At 35.8% G+C, this 15,506-nt stretch overlaps 2 protein-coding genes across 3 annotated transcripts; one reads left to right on the top strand and one right to left on the bottom strand.

Annotated features, from left to right (window-relative positions):
* The first annotated feature begins 589 nt into the window (after positions 1–589).
* Positions 590–4,457, top strand: LOC113750109 (mannan endo-1,4-beta-mannosidase 7-like). The gene is made up of 5 exons (XM_027294047.1): positions 590–1,170; positions 1,276–1,470; positions 1,708–1,830; positions 3,625–3,827; positions 3,928–4,457. Exons 1-5 carry the CDS (start codon positions 841–843, stop codon positions 4,355–4,357), a joined length of 1,281 nt encoding a protein of 426 aa, XP_027149848.1. The 5' UTR covers positions 590–840; the 3' UTR covers positions 4,358–4,457.
* A 223-nt stretch (positions 4,458–4,680) lies between these two features.
* On the bottom strand, positions 4,681–9,454 carry LOC113750108 (glucose-1-phosphate adenylyltransferase large subunit 1-like). 2 transcript variants are annotated; one of them, XM_027294046.1, is made up of 14 exons: positions 8,669–9,453; positions 8,400–8,525; positions 7,946–8,119; positions 7,594–7,686; positions 7,429–7,512; positions 7,289–7,344; positions 7,048–7,141; positions 6,717–6,902; positions 6,511–6,591; positions 5,914–6,000; positions 5,736–5,840; positions 5,279–5,385; positions 5,001–5,061; positions 4,681–4,901 (listed from the first exon to the last, which is right to left on the bottom strand). In XM_027294046.1, exons 1-14 carry the CDS (start codon positions 8,903–8,905, stop codon positions 4,800–4,802), a joined length of 1,593 nt encoding a protein of 530 aa, XP_027149847.1. In that variant the 5' UTR covers positions 8,906–9,453; the 3' UTR covers positions 4,681–4,799. The 2 variants fall into 2 exon arrangements, with proteins under 2 accessions (XP_027149847.1, XP_027149846.1); XM_027294045.1 differs by having other exon boundaries at positions 4,681–5,061; positions 8,669–9,454.
* Positions 9,455–15,506: the final 6,052 nt, after the last annotated feature.

Below are 15,506 nucleotides of genomic sequence, written 5' to 3'. Positions count from 1 at the left end.
GGTTAAAATATATTTCATAACTTCTCGTTTGTGAATAAGAAACCCTTTATATATATATATATATATATATATATATATATATATATATAACTTTCTTGGTCTTAAGAATCAACATCGGAAGATCCCTAAAGTTTCATCATCCAAGCAATAAAATATAATTATAGAAATACTGAATACACATAATAAGAGGATCCCATACCATATGTGTCCAAATAGATTATATATCGCCCCTCAAAATTTCATCTTGTACATGGAAAAATGTTGAACGTCGACAATAAATAAAAACACCCTATCTCTGTCAATTTTAACGAACCTATATATATCTATCAAATTATCCATGTTGTCGTTCACTATACTAGGCTCTGCAAACAACTTGCTTCCATCCAAAATTACATGTATTCCTTTGTGCTAGCTTAATGGGATTGTGCGGATGACTAGAATTAAAGAGGGAAAGAAAAATTCAGGGTATACAGGTATCAGATTCCGTATAATTGATGATTTAATGGTGATGTTTTAGGAATTTTACTACGATAGCCGAGCAAAATGTTGATTCTGGTATATTCACAACAGAAACAAGTCAGTACAAGAATCGCCCGTGGGAGTTACCTTTTGCCAAGGAAGGAAAGCAAGATTCGGGCGGGGTTATACCAAGCTAAAAGCATCGAGGTTGGACAACAATATAACACAGCAGAGAACTGTTAACATTTGTTTGTTTGTAATTGTCGTCTCCACTTTTATTAGTTTATAAGTTCATCCTTCCTCCACCTGAGGAAACATACTAGTTTTACTACATTACTGTGTATAAAATCTCCCATTGCTGGTCACTGTCAGAAAAGAAGAATGAAGAAGCACTTCGGTCCCTTTTTTCTTATTTTTCTGTTCTTGATCCACAACCGACGAACCTCTTCAGAAGTTTCAGCACAAGATGAATTTATCAGAACTGAAGGCGTACAATTTCTAGAAGATGGCAGTCCATTCTATGCAAATGGTTTCAATGCCTACTGGTTGATGATCTTTGGCTCTGACCCATCTAAGCAAAACAAAGTATCTACTGCATTTGAAGAAGCTGTTAGCCATGGCCTTACTGTTGCAAGAACTTGGGCTTTTAATGATGGAGGTGATTTCCCTTTGCAGTTTTCTCCTGGCAATTACAATGAAAAGATGTTTCAGGCCAGCCCCGTTTCTGTTATTTGTCCATTTTTTGTTATTAATTAACCAACTTGCTTTAGCATCTAGAAGACAATAATATAGAGCGCATGCTCGAATTTGTTGAAGGGATTGGACCTTGTCATCTCTGAAGCAAGAAAGTACGGAATAAGGCTGATATTAAGCTTGGTAAACAATTATGACAATTTTGGAGGAAAGAAGCAGTATGTAGACTGGGCTAGAAGTAAAGGCGAGAATCTGAATTCTGATGATGATTTCTTCACAAATGCTGTTGTCAAAGGCTACTATAAAGATCACATCAAGGTTGGTGCAGCCAAACATTTTATTGTCATCGTTTTCTTCTATTCACATTCGTTGGAAAAGATTTTTTTTTTTTCCTAAGAATTCTTGTGTTTCGTAATTAGTCAGTATAATAGATAAGACGGACAAAGTAGCAAAGAACAAAATTTTTTGATTTTAGCATTTCTATCCGCATTACTATTTTCACGATTGTGGTAACGAGAACATATTTATCAGCCATGAGTTCCCGTGTTTGGCCAGGCTGTTCTAACCAGACAAAATAGCATCACGGGAGTATTTTACACGGATGATCCCACAATAATGGCTTGGGAGCTTATGAACGAACCAAGGTGCACCACAGATGCATCAGGCAAAACTATACAGGTTCAGAATGTTCAACTATACCTCCTCATTTTCTTATTTCTTTTCATACGTATAGTTGAACGTCTTCAAAGTATACACTTTTATTGGTCTATCAGGAAAACAGAAGACACATAATTGTCTTATTTCACCACATTAGCATGGGCATGGGTACATTGCATGGCAAAAGAATAGGAAGAGTAGCTAATTCTACATTGATAGCTAATTCTACAAAGAGACATGAATCTAGTTCTGGGATTTCAATTTTAATCACTCGATCAATAATATCTCTTTGACAACATTGATAGCTAGGCTTGTGTGGGCAGCAGTTTGTATTTTGAATTTTTTTTCCCAGCAATGAAATTCATCATCATGTCCCACATCCCAAAGAAATTACAAGCAGTGTTAATCAAAGTATGAGATAATTGAGGATATATAACCGTCCTTGTGAATTATTTATGAGGTCCACACTCTCTCACAATTTACTATGGATCTGGTTTTTTTTTTTTTTCCTCAACAACGATAACATTTATATAACTTACTCGATCCTATTCTAAGGAAGGGGAAAGCTAACCGATGGAAAGCACCATCAAAGGAAGTCACTAAAATGATAAGTCATAAATAGTGATCGATGGAAGGTAACATTTAAACCCTTAACCTTCCACCCATGACCACGACCAAAAGTCTTGGTGGTGGACTAACAAACCAAATGACTGGTCACAATTTATTGTGGATCTAGTACTTTGTCTTTCTGTTTTATTTACATTAGCCTCAGAAGATGTCTTGGTTAGTTGTGACCAGGCGTCCTACAAAAAGAAGCCACGGGCACTAAACCTGGCCCCATAAAGAGTCACGGGCTGCACCTTGGAACTACACAAAATTTGGAAGGGAGAAATAAAAGACAAAAGATAAGAAAAACTTGGGCGCTAACTTCGTACTATAATTGTACTTTCAAGTTTCAATCGCTTACTGGAATTTGTTTTGGGATAATATCAGAAACCTCTCTTGAGGTTTTTCTTAATATTATTTGGCACCCCTGAGATTTTAGAAATATTACTTACCTCCCCTAGTAATTATAAAATGACTATATTAACTCTCACTTGACACATAATTCACAACATATCAAATAAATGAAGCTAAAAAATTAAAGAAACAGAAGTCACATTCTTCTTTTTCACTTTTCTCCATCATTCTCTCTTACTCATATTTTTTGGATAAATATGCAATATTTTATTGTAAATTATAATAAATTAAATTTTGTTTATCTTTTACTTTTTGTGATTGTGATAAAGTGGAGTATGATTTATTTGCTTATTTTGGGTTGATTTTTATAATGATTGGTATAGTTTAATGGTTTGAGTAAAGGGTTGAGAAGATGTTGGAAAAAAATGTAAATTTATAGGAAATCGATTTTGAGCATATAGAATTAAGTTAATGCAAGTGTATTTCTTTTCAAATATCATTTTTGTATTTCAAATTTATATTTTTATGGGGTATAGAATTGTGATGTAGTGATACTACAAGAGATTGCTTTTGAGGTGATGGTTTTCTTGAAGTGAACAAAGTGGTTTAGGAACATTTTTATTTAGCAAGTGATAGGGTAGTTTAGGGTTTTTAAAAATTTTGTTACACAAATAACAAAAGTAAGGGAGGTAAATGATATTTTTAAAACTTTAGAGGTGCCAAGTGATATTAAGAGAAACCTCAGGGAAGGTTTCTGATATTATCCCATTTGTTTTATGCAAAAGGAGGTCGATAGAATTGGCATGCGCTAAAGGAGGTTGATTCATTACTCACTTGATTTGCACTCGTTCGCAGGCTTGGATCTCAGAAATGGGTTGGTTCCTGAAGTCCATAGACAGAAATCACTTGTTAGGAGCTGGGCTTGAAGGGTTCTACGGATCATCGAATGCTCAAAAGCAGCACTTAAATCCAAATTTTCAAGCAGGAACAGATTTCATAGCAAATAATCAAATTAAGGATATTGATTTTGCCACGGTTCACTCGTATCCGGATGCATGGTAACTGGCACTCCCAATCTTTGTTGTCTTCATAACTGATCCGAGTCTTTTAAAACATGGTACTATGACAATTCTTGAATATTCGTGGATGGATGGATAGGTTAGCTGGCCAAAGTGAAGAAGCTCAACTTTCATTCTTGATCAACTGGCTCCAAAGCCACATTCAGGATGCAGAGAAGATTCTTCGAAAACCCCTTCTATTTACAGAATTCGGGAAATCATCAAAAGATCCCGGCTTCAACATGAATCAGAGAGACCTGTTGTTCAATACTGTCTATTCAACCATTTACTCCTCGGCCAGTGGCGGAGGGGCGGCTGCAGGTGGCTTATTCTGGCAATTTTTAACTGAAGGAATGGACCCTCTTCGCGATGGCTACGAGGTCATCTTGAGTGAAAGTTCTTCAACAGCAAGCATCATCGTCCAGCAATCACGAAGGCTTAATAAAATCCGAAGAATGTATTCTAGAAACAGTAATGCATTACCAAGGAAGGAAGCTAGAAACTTTGATGGTGACAATCTTGGACCTTGAGAAAATGGGATAAATCAATCTCCAAGTAAAATTTTACTTGGAGGAATTCTCACGGTTTGTTTCGGGGTAGGATGTAAAACGCTTCAAGATTTCTCTCGTCCGTTTGGTTGGATGTAAAATGTTTTGTAAACTGGCATGATTTTTTGGGGGTACAAAAAAAAAAGCTTCTGCAATGATTTTCTGTTGTTCGTCACTTGATGGGAAAAGTTTTCATGAAACAGAGAGACCAAATGATGAACCATTTCGTCCGTGAAAGTTATATTCACAGGGGATTATGATTCTTGAGAAACTAAGAATCAGATTAGAAGCATCACTTCGCATAGTCCTCGCCATCATTAAATTTTATTCCAAAACTTAGACCTTAAACGAGTCTGAACAAAAACATAGCATAGTTACATATACAGGGGCCTCATCGTAGCAGAAACTGATAATCTTGACACCATTATATGACGGTTCCATCTTTAATTGTTGCATTCTTCAGAATGACAATGATTCCAGATCTAATGTAAAAACCTTCTTCTGGTCTGTCGGCTTCTTCAACACCCTGTAACATCCGATAAAACTTATAAATCCTCTGCAGCATGATGCTCCTGTATAAGGATTCCCAGCAAAGCACAGAAAATAGAAAGCAAGAAAGGCTTACATCCGCATTTGTAATGACCACGTCTCTTCCTATCTTGGTATTCTTGTCTATTATACAATTTCTTGATACACAAAGTGACAAGGATGAAAGAAATTTGTCAGCACATAGATAAAGGGCACATCCAAGCCTCCTAGAGGAAAAATTACTATATTGACGATGAATGAATGAATGAATGGGATTTTAAGCCATGAGATCTACAACAGAGTTCAGTTTATGGATTTATTTACTAAAACAAGTTGCAAGTTAGTGACGGTCTGCAAGTTATGATAATATCTCACCTAATTTTGGTGTTCTGTCCAACACCAATGGGCACCTTCCCCTCTGCTAATAAAGATGCAATTTCAGATTCAGTTTGATAGTAGTCCGCACCCATCATCATAGTATCCTGAAATTCGAAAAAATCATCTGGCATAAGTACACATGGCACTCAAAAGAAAACATAAGATTTTGCCGATAATATTTAATAATCTATTGAACTCTTTCACTGCACTGATTAGACTCAAGTAACAAACAACAAAACACCATGACATAGCATTTTAGCGGCGGGTAAACCGGTACTGATGATGCCTGAAGGAAAAAAGAAAAAAAAAAAAAAACTGGTACTGATGATGGTATAAGAAACTCAGCATGACATTCAAAACCAACTGGTAAATCTTCAAAACACTATTTTCACACAGAACCTTAACTTTAAGTTGGCCAAAAGCAATTCTTACAATTAAAGATACTTCTACCCACCATCAATTCAACACCATAGTCTAAGCGTGATCTCACGCCAACTATAGAATGCTCGACACTGCACTCCCGAAGAAAGCAACCGTGTGAAATGATTGCATCCACAATCTGAGAAGGCCAGTAAACTCGTGAGATGTGCAAGAAACAAGCTCTAAGAAGATAGACGAGCATAATAGCATACCCTGCATTTTTCAACTTTAGTAGGTGGCAAGAATCTAGGAGATGTATAAAAAGGAGTCTTTGGGTCGTTAAAGTCAAATTTCGGAGGCTGCAAAAGAAACAAATTATAATTAGCGTGGGGACTTTTTAAGTCCTTCAGAAGCTAATAGCTGATAGATATTTACCATTGAAAACCAATCTTAAGATCAAAATTGTACTTTAATTCCAAGATACAAACTGCCACTGACAGAGTACTAAAGATTTATGCAATTGCCAAACAGGTTCATAATATGCTAGGAGCCACCATATTAGGCAAACTGCAAATGACAGAGTAATAAACCAAGCTCTGTATTATAGTTGAAGTAATTCATAAAGGGCAAGCAGCCACCATACTGTGCTGGAGGCTTCATGTTTCCATCTGCAAACTTTTTCTCTTAAACAAAATTCTTCTTCCCAATTGTGTATTGGCATGAATTATAAGAATTTTGGATTTCTGACAACCAAAGCTGCAAGTTTTTTATGAAACTTCCAACTTAACCCAATGATGAAGTTCTATAGTAAATTAGATGAACAAAAATGCAGTAAGACTAAAGAATATTCTTAGAAAATGGAAAATGACCTGCTCTGTAAGTGCCAAATTGGAGTCAAAGAACGACCTTATAGTCCCAATGTCCTCCCAGTAATCACTAAAAAGATACGCCTGATGATAAAATTTCATCACCAAACCAAGTTAGTAAAAAGTTCCCTGACCAACACTTAACCAAATTCCTAAGGCCATGGGCAACAAAGATTGTGTCTATAAAATCAGTAAAGTGTTATTCTCACCTGAACATTATGATCCTTCACAGCTGAGGGAATGATCTCAGAGCCAAAGTCATTACAGGAAGGATATTTCCACCTCAGAAGGCTCAGCAGAACATCTGTTCTGAATACATAAACACCCATTGATGCAATGTATGGATACTTCATAGCCTCTTTTGCAGAAAGTCCAAGAAGCGAGGTGTCAACTTGCTGTATCCAAGCCGAAAAGAAGAGTAGCTCAGGATGGGCAACTTAAAATCACCAAGCAACAACAGTCAAAATACCAAAGTGATATGCATATCAACTTAAGCCGGATATGTCAAAAAGTATCTATAAGGGATTCGAGTTCAAATACCATTGCTTTCAAATCAGCGCCTTTTGGTTTCTCAGCAAATTGGATAATACGCCCTGTCCCATCAATCTTCATTAACCCGTAATCTGAGGCTCGACTGCCATGAAAAGAATTAAAACATAAGTTCCTGATCCATTACCCACTTTAAGGGTTCGTCTGTAGTCTATTCTATCAAATGAAAGAGGCAGAGAGAGGTGATGATATGGTTTAAATACGAAGTTTGGAAGATAGATGGATTACGAACCTATCATCCATGGGTACACATGAAACAGTAATATCTGCATTAGTGTCAACATGCTTCTGCAAGTATAACTTTGTTTAATGTCTAAATTTTGAGAAATAGAAAGTGCTAGAGAAAGCATACAGCCAAAGATGAAAATAAACCTGAACAAAGTCCATGTAATTCATTCTGTATAGATGGTCTCCGGACAATATTACTATGTGTTCAACATTTTTGTTCTTGGCGTCCTACAAAAACAAGTCAAGGCCAAGCTTTATTGCTTTTCACTCGGAATTTTCCCAGTAACAGGCACAATTCTAAACACGCACCTCAAATACCCATGTAAATTGCCGAACAGCATCTGCAGTTCCTTGAAACCACTTCTTTCCAGCTTCGCCTGATGTCTGAGTGGCAGCAAGAACCTGTTTTCCAGTTAAAATTTCTCTTAGAACAGCAACAAGTTGCCTTTGCCATCATGTTAGGCAATTGTTTATTTGTATTTCAAAAAGATTCGACTGCAGGGTGCTTAAAATATATTCCTTAACACATGGACAAAAAAAATGGTGCCCCTAGTGTATATTTGTCGAAAGAGTAAACAATGGCTAACTATAAACCCCTATCCATCCTAGTTCTACTTAAAGATGAAAAATGTGCTTTCCAAAAGGTCCCGATTGATCTTACCTCCACAAACCCATCTCCAAAATTCACACCATTTCCGAAATTGTACGTTCTAGCAAGGTGCCGATTAAGGGAAAATGAGTTAAACTGGGTCAAGATAAAAATTTTCCGTATTCCACTGTTGATGCAGTTGCTCATGGGCACATCAATTAGCCTATAACAACCTCCAATTGGCACCTGAAATACAATTCCACATCAGAAGCAAATGTTTCACTAATAGTGAGTGAATTTTAATAAAATTTCTTGGTTCTGTGTCTCCATATTGCATAATTTGAATCATGATAATATTGTAACTTCACAAATTCTTAATGCACTTTACTGGATAACCCTTCTATAGTCCACAAAATTCTATAATTCTGTCCAACTTTTGCAGCCAAAAAAAAAACAATAATATAAACCAACAGTGACAGCCATAGATATTAACAGTAGGAACCAAGATAGTGGGATCCGTTCTTACAGCCGGTTTAGCCCTTTTGCTGGTAAGGGGAAACAGGCGAGTTCCGGCACCTCCACCCAAAACGATTGCAGCTACAGTTTTAGGATCTACTGTTGAACTCTCATCAAATACAGGTGCTTCAAATTGCTGAATCCAACATGAAAAATAAAAGAAAACAACTCTAAATATTCATCATTGTGCCAGCAATAAGGAGAAAGATACGCGCGCGAGCGCGCTCACACACATATATAGGCCAAAAGCACAAATTTCACAAAGAGGTGTTCACTAACCATAATCTCTTGGTCTATGTCTTGTGTAAAGATGGAGAAAGCCACCCCAGGCTTGATCTTTTTAGCCCTGTTTACACTACTACTTTTCAAACTCCTGCAAAAGTTGGTCCCTGAAGCCTTGCTTTTCAGACTTCCCTTGATCTTCTTTCCCAGAAATCCACTGTCTCCATAGCCAAAAGCCCTTCTAAATTGCGAAGGATGGGCATTTGCTTTCATGGTGGCACAGCAGGAATCCATTGCAACGATCCCGCTCCTAGAACCCAAACCAGATACTAAACCCCCCTGATTATCAACTAAAGATTCTTGTTCTATATAATATTAAATTGTGACTCAACAAATATAATATAGTACGAGGAACTCTTAAGAATACGTAGACAGTATAGCACTAGCTTTTCTGAGATACCTATTTGATACAAAAGCAAAACTTTTTTTTTCCAAAAAGATCCCAACAACCTCACATGTATATTGCCATAAAAAGAGAAATCTTCCAAAGATCAAATTTTGACTCGAGACCCAAATCACGTGTATCACTAAAATAACAGACCAACCACTATCCCGGTCGCGAAAATGAGGAAAACTTCAGTAACCGAAAAATCAAGAGCAACCCGACAAGAATTCAGATTCTTCTGATTTCCAACAGAACACAAAAGGTTGAGGTGGGAAAAGCTGACAATACAGTGAATGCCCAAAGATATTATAGTACGATGAAAGAATGAAATGCGAGAGAAGGCGTGTTGATCCTCTGTGTGTGTTTATGGACGATTGCGGTGGGAGAGAGGAGTCTGAATATTGGTGGGGTACTGCTTCTTGTAGAGTCCCAGTCCACAGTGGGAAGTGAGTGAGGGATCTGATTTGTTGGCAAGTCTGAGCTGTGGGCTGCGGGGTTACGTGTGAGTTGTTGAGGCCAAGTTTGGAGGACCACTGGATCATGTTACGTGTCCCACGTTTGAGCTTAATCAAACATTAATTCCACGTTTCAAGGATGGTATATTAGTACTACTGAGTCCTGACACAAAAGATGTTGACAATCATGGAAAAACAAAAGAAGAAATGATCGAGGGCCATTAACATCCATCAGTCAATATCGTACTGTAGTACATTAATGGAAAAAAAATATGATTAATGAGAAAGAAATCTGTAAAAAAAGAAGAAATTCTGAAAATATGAGTCAAGTGTAAAACAAATAAAACTAATTACACAGCTAATCTTTAGTTTCTTGTAGTAGTATATATATAGCTGGCTGGCTGGACTTATGTTCGTTCTCCCAGTTTGACATGTCGGAAAGCCTAAGGTCTCAGGTTAGATGCGTTACGTTGTGGTGTCGCAACTCTTTTTACTAAAAGATCTTCTGAAAAGAATATTCCTTTCCTTTCGTCCATTTCTTCGACCTTTTGGTCAATGTGAGACGCTGATGATTCTGTTAATTAGTAATTAACAAAATTGTCTCGATAGTGATGATTAACTAACGATTGCGATCGGGAAAAGTCAAAGCAACACGCACTCTTTAAAATATAATTTGAATGTCAAATCTTTTGAAAAAAATTTAAAATTAATTAAAGAAAGAACTATTATAAATATAAGAAAAGCTAATAATTATTAGCGTGTAAATTGATATGCGACGTTTAATGCATATCAAGAAAAAAATACTTGCTGAGCACCTGTTGAAAAAATCCGTTTAGTATGAATTCTCCGTTCCAATGAATGTTAGTGTGGTAATATCATGATGTGAATCTAAAATTACAGTAAATTTTGTTTTATTCCCAAAAGCTGCTTTCCATTTCCTCTAAGCCATAAAATTGAAAACCATCAAAGATTGTTCAGTTTCATCCAGCCATCTTAGAGCTAGAAATCGAATTTAATTATTATGATTCACAATTAATCACGGGACATGAAAGTTAGGTCAGGTTCGTATCGCAATGATATTCCGGGTCAGATCTTACTTTGAATGATCATGACATTTTTGTTTCCTTCTTTTTATAATTTTTTATTCAAGGTGTGTGGTCATGGTAAGAAATTCTTGTTTCAAGGCTCTCTGATTTTCAATCTTTCGAACTTGCTTTGCTCGTATGAAACCATGCAGAATAAATTGCGCTAAAACCGTACTCAACCAGCTATTCGATTTGATTCTTCCTTTCTCATCTTCCGATCTGCCCAAGACAATTTAGAATTTTTGTTTCTTTTTATTTGTGCTCTATTGCAGGCCGAAGTCTTGCATACAAATCCAGAGATACAAATCTTAGATTTTTTTTTGTTCTACTCTTTGAAGGAGCAATTTTATAAGGCCCTGTTTGATAATGCAATTTAACAATTAAATTTAATGGATTCAGATTTTAACAAATTCATGCGCGTCTGATAATAAAACTTGAATATCTAATTTAATTAAGTAAGTGATGGAATAACTCAATGTGCTATGCACTTAAATATAGCATATTAGATTAGTTAAGACTTAACAATTCAATAATGAATTTAAATTCCAAATTTTAGTTTTCAAATTTTAATTTTATATCAAATGCACCTAAGTTAGAATCAATTTGTATATCAACTAACAGCACATTGCGAGGACATCACCACGCCTGCAGCTGAGAAGCCCAATCAAAGGCTGTGGCCCTGAGTCCTGTCCAGAAGAAATGTTAAACTGGGCCCAACTTTGGAAGAGAAAGGAAATCTACACTCCCTAGCCCATGTTAACTTTATTCATATATACATATACATATCTATATCTATACTTCTATATATACTAGGAGGTTATCGGCTGTGCTTAGCACAGCCTAGGCCCCCTATAATCTATTGTCATATATTTTCGTATAAGGTAAGATTAACAGTAATGTTTGTGAAATAGGATTCTTAAAATTATAAATTACCAATCAAGCATGCAACTAACAATATAAGACTAAACAAAACCAAAAAATCATTAGCATTGCACAAGATAAGAGAATATGACAAAAGATTAGCAAGTAGTGTTACAAACAACTTGATATCTTCAAGTGCAAGTTAGTCTTACAGAGATAGGAGATGACTTGCTGAATGCTTAATATAAAGTGCAATGATAGGCAGCAATTACAAAAGATCACATATTGAGATCCATTAAGGTGCACAAAAGAACAATTTCTTAATGGATGTCAATATTATGTCAAAAGATGCAAGATTAGTAATTCAGCTGTAAAGTGCTTCAACATTAGCAAAATTAGCAATTCAAAAGGCTTCAGGGAAGTTCAGAGTTCATAATCACGCTGCTTCTTCAAGGGACTTCCAGGTGCATTGGTGGGCAGCAAGGTAGATGTATTAGCTTCAGCAAAATTCAAACCAATTTTGGAAGGTACAATTCCAAAAACCAAGGCACAGCCAGCCAATGCCCAATCTATTATGTAACAAATATTGAAAAATTCCTTGCCACTCTTATTTTTAAACTTGGGCACAGTTGTATCTAAATCCTTATTCTATATTAGAAATAAATTACCCATTTGAAAAGGTTCAAAATTCTCATCAGACTGAATAATCATTCATCTAAGTCCAATAACACAACTAATACCCAACCAATTGTGCAGAAAATATAATTCAGAGCATCTAAATTGTAAGTAAGTAATGACAGTTCACCTCAATTAAGCTAAGCAAGTATGAGTTGAAAAGTTAAGAGGGAAAAAAATTGCAAAAACAAAGAACAAAATAGATACAGAACCATAAGAGATTTTTAGTCAATAATCACAAAATGAAACAAAAGGAAGAAACCACAGCTTTGTAGCAATTTGATCCATTTTGAAGTTAACAAATACCTAATTTAAAGTTGCTAAGCAATATGACAATTTAATTACTAATTCTAGCATGTGGTTAAATTCTAATATTTGAGACTTGTTAAGCCTGGTCTAAATGTTTACTGCCTATAAACATAAAAACAATTTATTCTAGTACCTTGTAATTTAGTGAAAATTGCCATAGGGTTGAAAGCAATTGGTTAGCTTGTACAGTTCAAATTCATAGAATATATAAATAAGACGTTTTACCATGAGATTTACTTTGTCCGGTACAACTAAACTGTACCATGAAAACCAGCCAAAAGGTGTGAAGAAGGGAACAAAAAGGCTCCATTAACAATAAAAAGCCTCTTGAATGGCAAGAAAGAAGGGAAGAAAAGCCATTTTGGTTAAAGGTAAAGTCTAAATTGCAAGATTTTCCTGCAATAATAAGGTGACGCTCAACTAAAGTAATAACAAATATAGGGAGCACTAATTCTGCTATAATTTACAGTATAGTCTCAAAATATCATCCTGTTAAATACACAGGCCAATCCCTCAGAACAAATTGGCAAAATTTGAATGAAAAACTCATACTCTAGCAAAAGAAAATGAAAGGGCAAGATTTATGCAAAGACACGAGGAAAAGGCACTTGAAAAAAATCTAAAATAATGGAAATCCTTGATGACTTACAATGCTTTTCGTCATTTGTGGCTGAAAGCCTGGGACCTAAGTACGCACAGAACTATCAAAAATAGATCCATCATTTAATGGAATAGAGATGCAAAGCAAATAAAGAAAACAGACTTTCTCCTTAATGAATGGAAAACGAAGCTTGTGAAAGAGCATTCAAATAATGAATGACCAGGAAAATCACAACCGAAACTTGATTAAAAATTTTTAAAAAAAGAGAGTAAACCTTTTAAATAGTGAATGACATAAAATATACCATATCTTAGAGTGTTGCAGCACTATGGAAGAGGAAAAAGCCCAACTTTCTCCACCTGCAATCACCCAAAAAACATGTAAAATTTAGATTAGTAAAAAGGGGAGAAAAAAGTGAAGAGAAAATTAAATACACAAAAATAAAATTCAGAATGCCTAAGCAGCGACTTTTGGATTACCAATCGAAGATAACAATCACGATGTCTGCAAAGCACTACATGGAAACTATTAACTGCCCAATTTCCAAATCGAAAGTATCTAGGTTCTTAACCTTCCCCATTGGAGAAATTTATCAAATAACAAAAAATCATTCCACAGGGTTAAAATATTTAGGCAGATAAAAGATTTAGAAATTTATCTGAATAATAAAAAACCATTGCACAGCATAGCAATAATTAGGCAAATAAAAGATTAAATAGTTTAAACCAAGTACTCCAACATCCTAACTCATTAGATTTGGTTCCACCGCCGGCTTAACATAAACTTTCGCATTATCAACTGAATTTTAGAAATATCTAATTCAACTTGCTCCAATCAATAAAGTGAAAATTCACACTTTAAAATTTCAATTGTCCTATTTCCCGTAACTACTGCATCAAACTATCCAACCGAAGCAAAACTTTCCAGTTTTCCACACCTAATTTGATGACATCAACAATTTGTAATAAAAAAAGGAACCGTCTATAACTAAACAAAGACAACAATATACACAATCCCACGTAGTACACTACTAAATAACCCATCTTTATATCTTGAAGCTAATCTTCAAGATCTATCTCCCAGAAGAAAATGCTTAGTTGGAATGCTACAATTTTTACTCCATTGCAGGGCTCGCTGGGAAGTTTATGACAGCAAAGCAGAGGATACCAATTAGCAAAGATAGGTGGTATTAAGCTAAGGTGACATTAAATAAGTCATAAATGCCCAAGATAGCAAATTTACAGGTAATTTAGAGTAAAGGCCCCAATCTTTTTTGGGACTGAGGCTATTTAAATCGAAGGTACAAGAAAAATTTAAGATTTACAGCTTGGGTTCTGAGTAAGAAGTTTGAGGCATCTCTAATTGGGCAAATCAGTTGGGCTGGAGCAGCAAATTTCTCTGACTTCATATAAGTCTAAGATTTGGCAGCAACTCTAGCACTATTCTCAGTTTCCTGATTTCAATAATTACCTCGCTTTCATTTTCGCTCGTGCTCAGGTCTTCTATTTTCTCTCCTCTTTCTGCCTCTCTTGCTTTCCTTATAGTATCTATTTATTTTGAGCACTCAAGCAACATTTCTTATTCTTCTTGTGGCAATCTCGGCCAAAGAAAAAATACCAGAAAAATGAAGAAATACCCGAAGCCAACGGCATCAAACTATTCTTTCCTTTTCTCCTCCTGAACGTTTGCTCTTCAAGATGCATGAATCAGATCAAGCTAGGCAATAAGACAAGGAGACAAAACATTAATAAATTTTTTATTTCCCTTCTTAAAGTGCAACGAAGTTTTATTGTTGAAAAAAAGGAAAAAACAGAACAGTTATGGCAAGAAAGTAAGGAAACAATTATGCATAAGGGGAGAAAAAGAGGAAATAAAACTGAGAGAAAAAGTAAAACCCATTCCTGTCCTTAAAGGGCGACGAAGATTTCCTGCAAAAAAAAAAAAGGGAACAAAACGGTTATGGCAAGAAGGGTTAAAATAAGGAAGAAATATGCACAAGGGAAAAAATGGATAATAAAACCGAGGGGGAAAACAAACCCCGTGAGTACATGATTCCAACACATGAGGGAAAAAAATTAGGGAGAATAAGAGGAGTTCTATTCTCGGACAAAAACCTAAGCAAGAAAAATTGATTAAATTAGATCAGATCAAAGAATGTTTATAGCACAAGAACACTATTACTCAACTGATTTTTTCACCATCTATTCTCCCGTAACAAAAGGGAGATGGAAGAAGAGAAGAGAACAGGAAAGTTGAATTTGATGGGGATCTCTTCAGATATATCATTGACCAAATCTTCGGGAATGCACAATGTATGAGAGAGAGGCTAAAGAATGAATGGGACTGAGTGGTCATCTCAAGTCCATCGCTTCAAGGAAGCAGTTTGGAGTGGTCTGCAGCCGGCAGAGTTGGAGGAGCAGTTCGCCGACTTCCACCGAAAACGTCGTCACCAAACGGAACCTTT

This window comes from Coffea eugenioides, chromosome 10 (genome assembly GCF_003713205.1).
Source record: "Coffea eugenioides isolate CCC68of chromosome 10, Ceug_1.0, whole genome shotgun sequence".
NCBI classification, from domain to species: Eukaryota; Viridiplantae; Streptophyta; class Magnoliopsida; order Gentianales; family Rubiaceae; genus Coffea; species Coffea eugenioides.
Note: the sequence above shows the minus strand (reverse complement) of the source record. Positions and strands in the feature narration are given on the sequence as shown.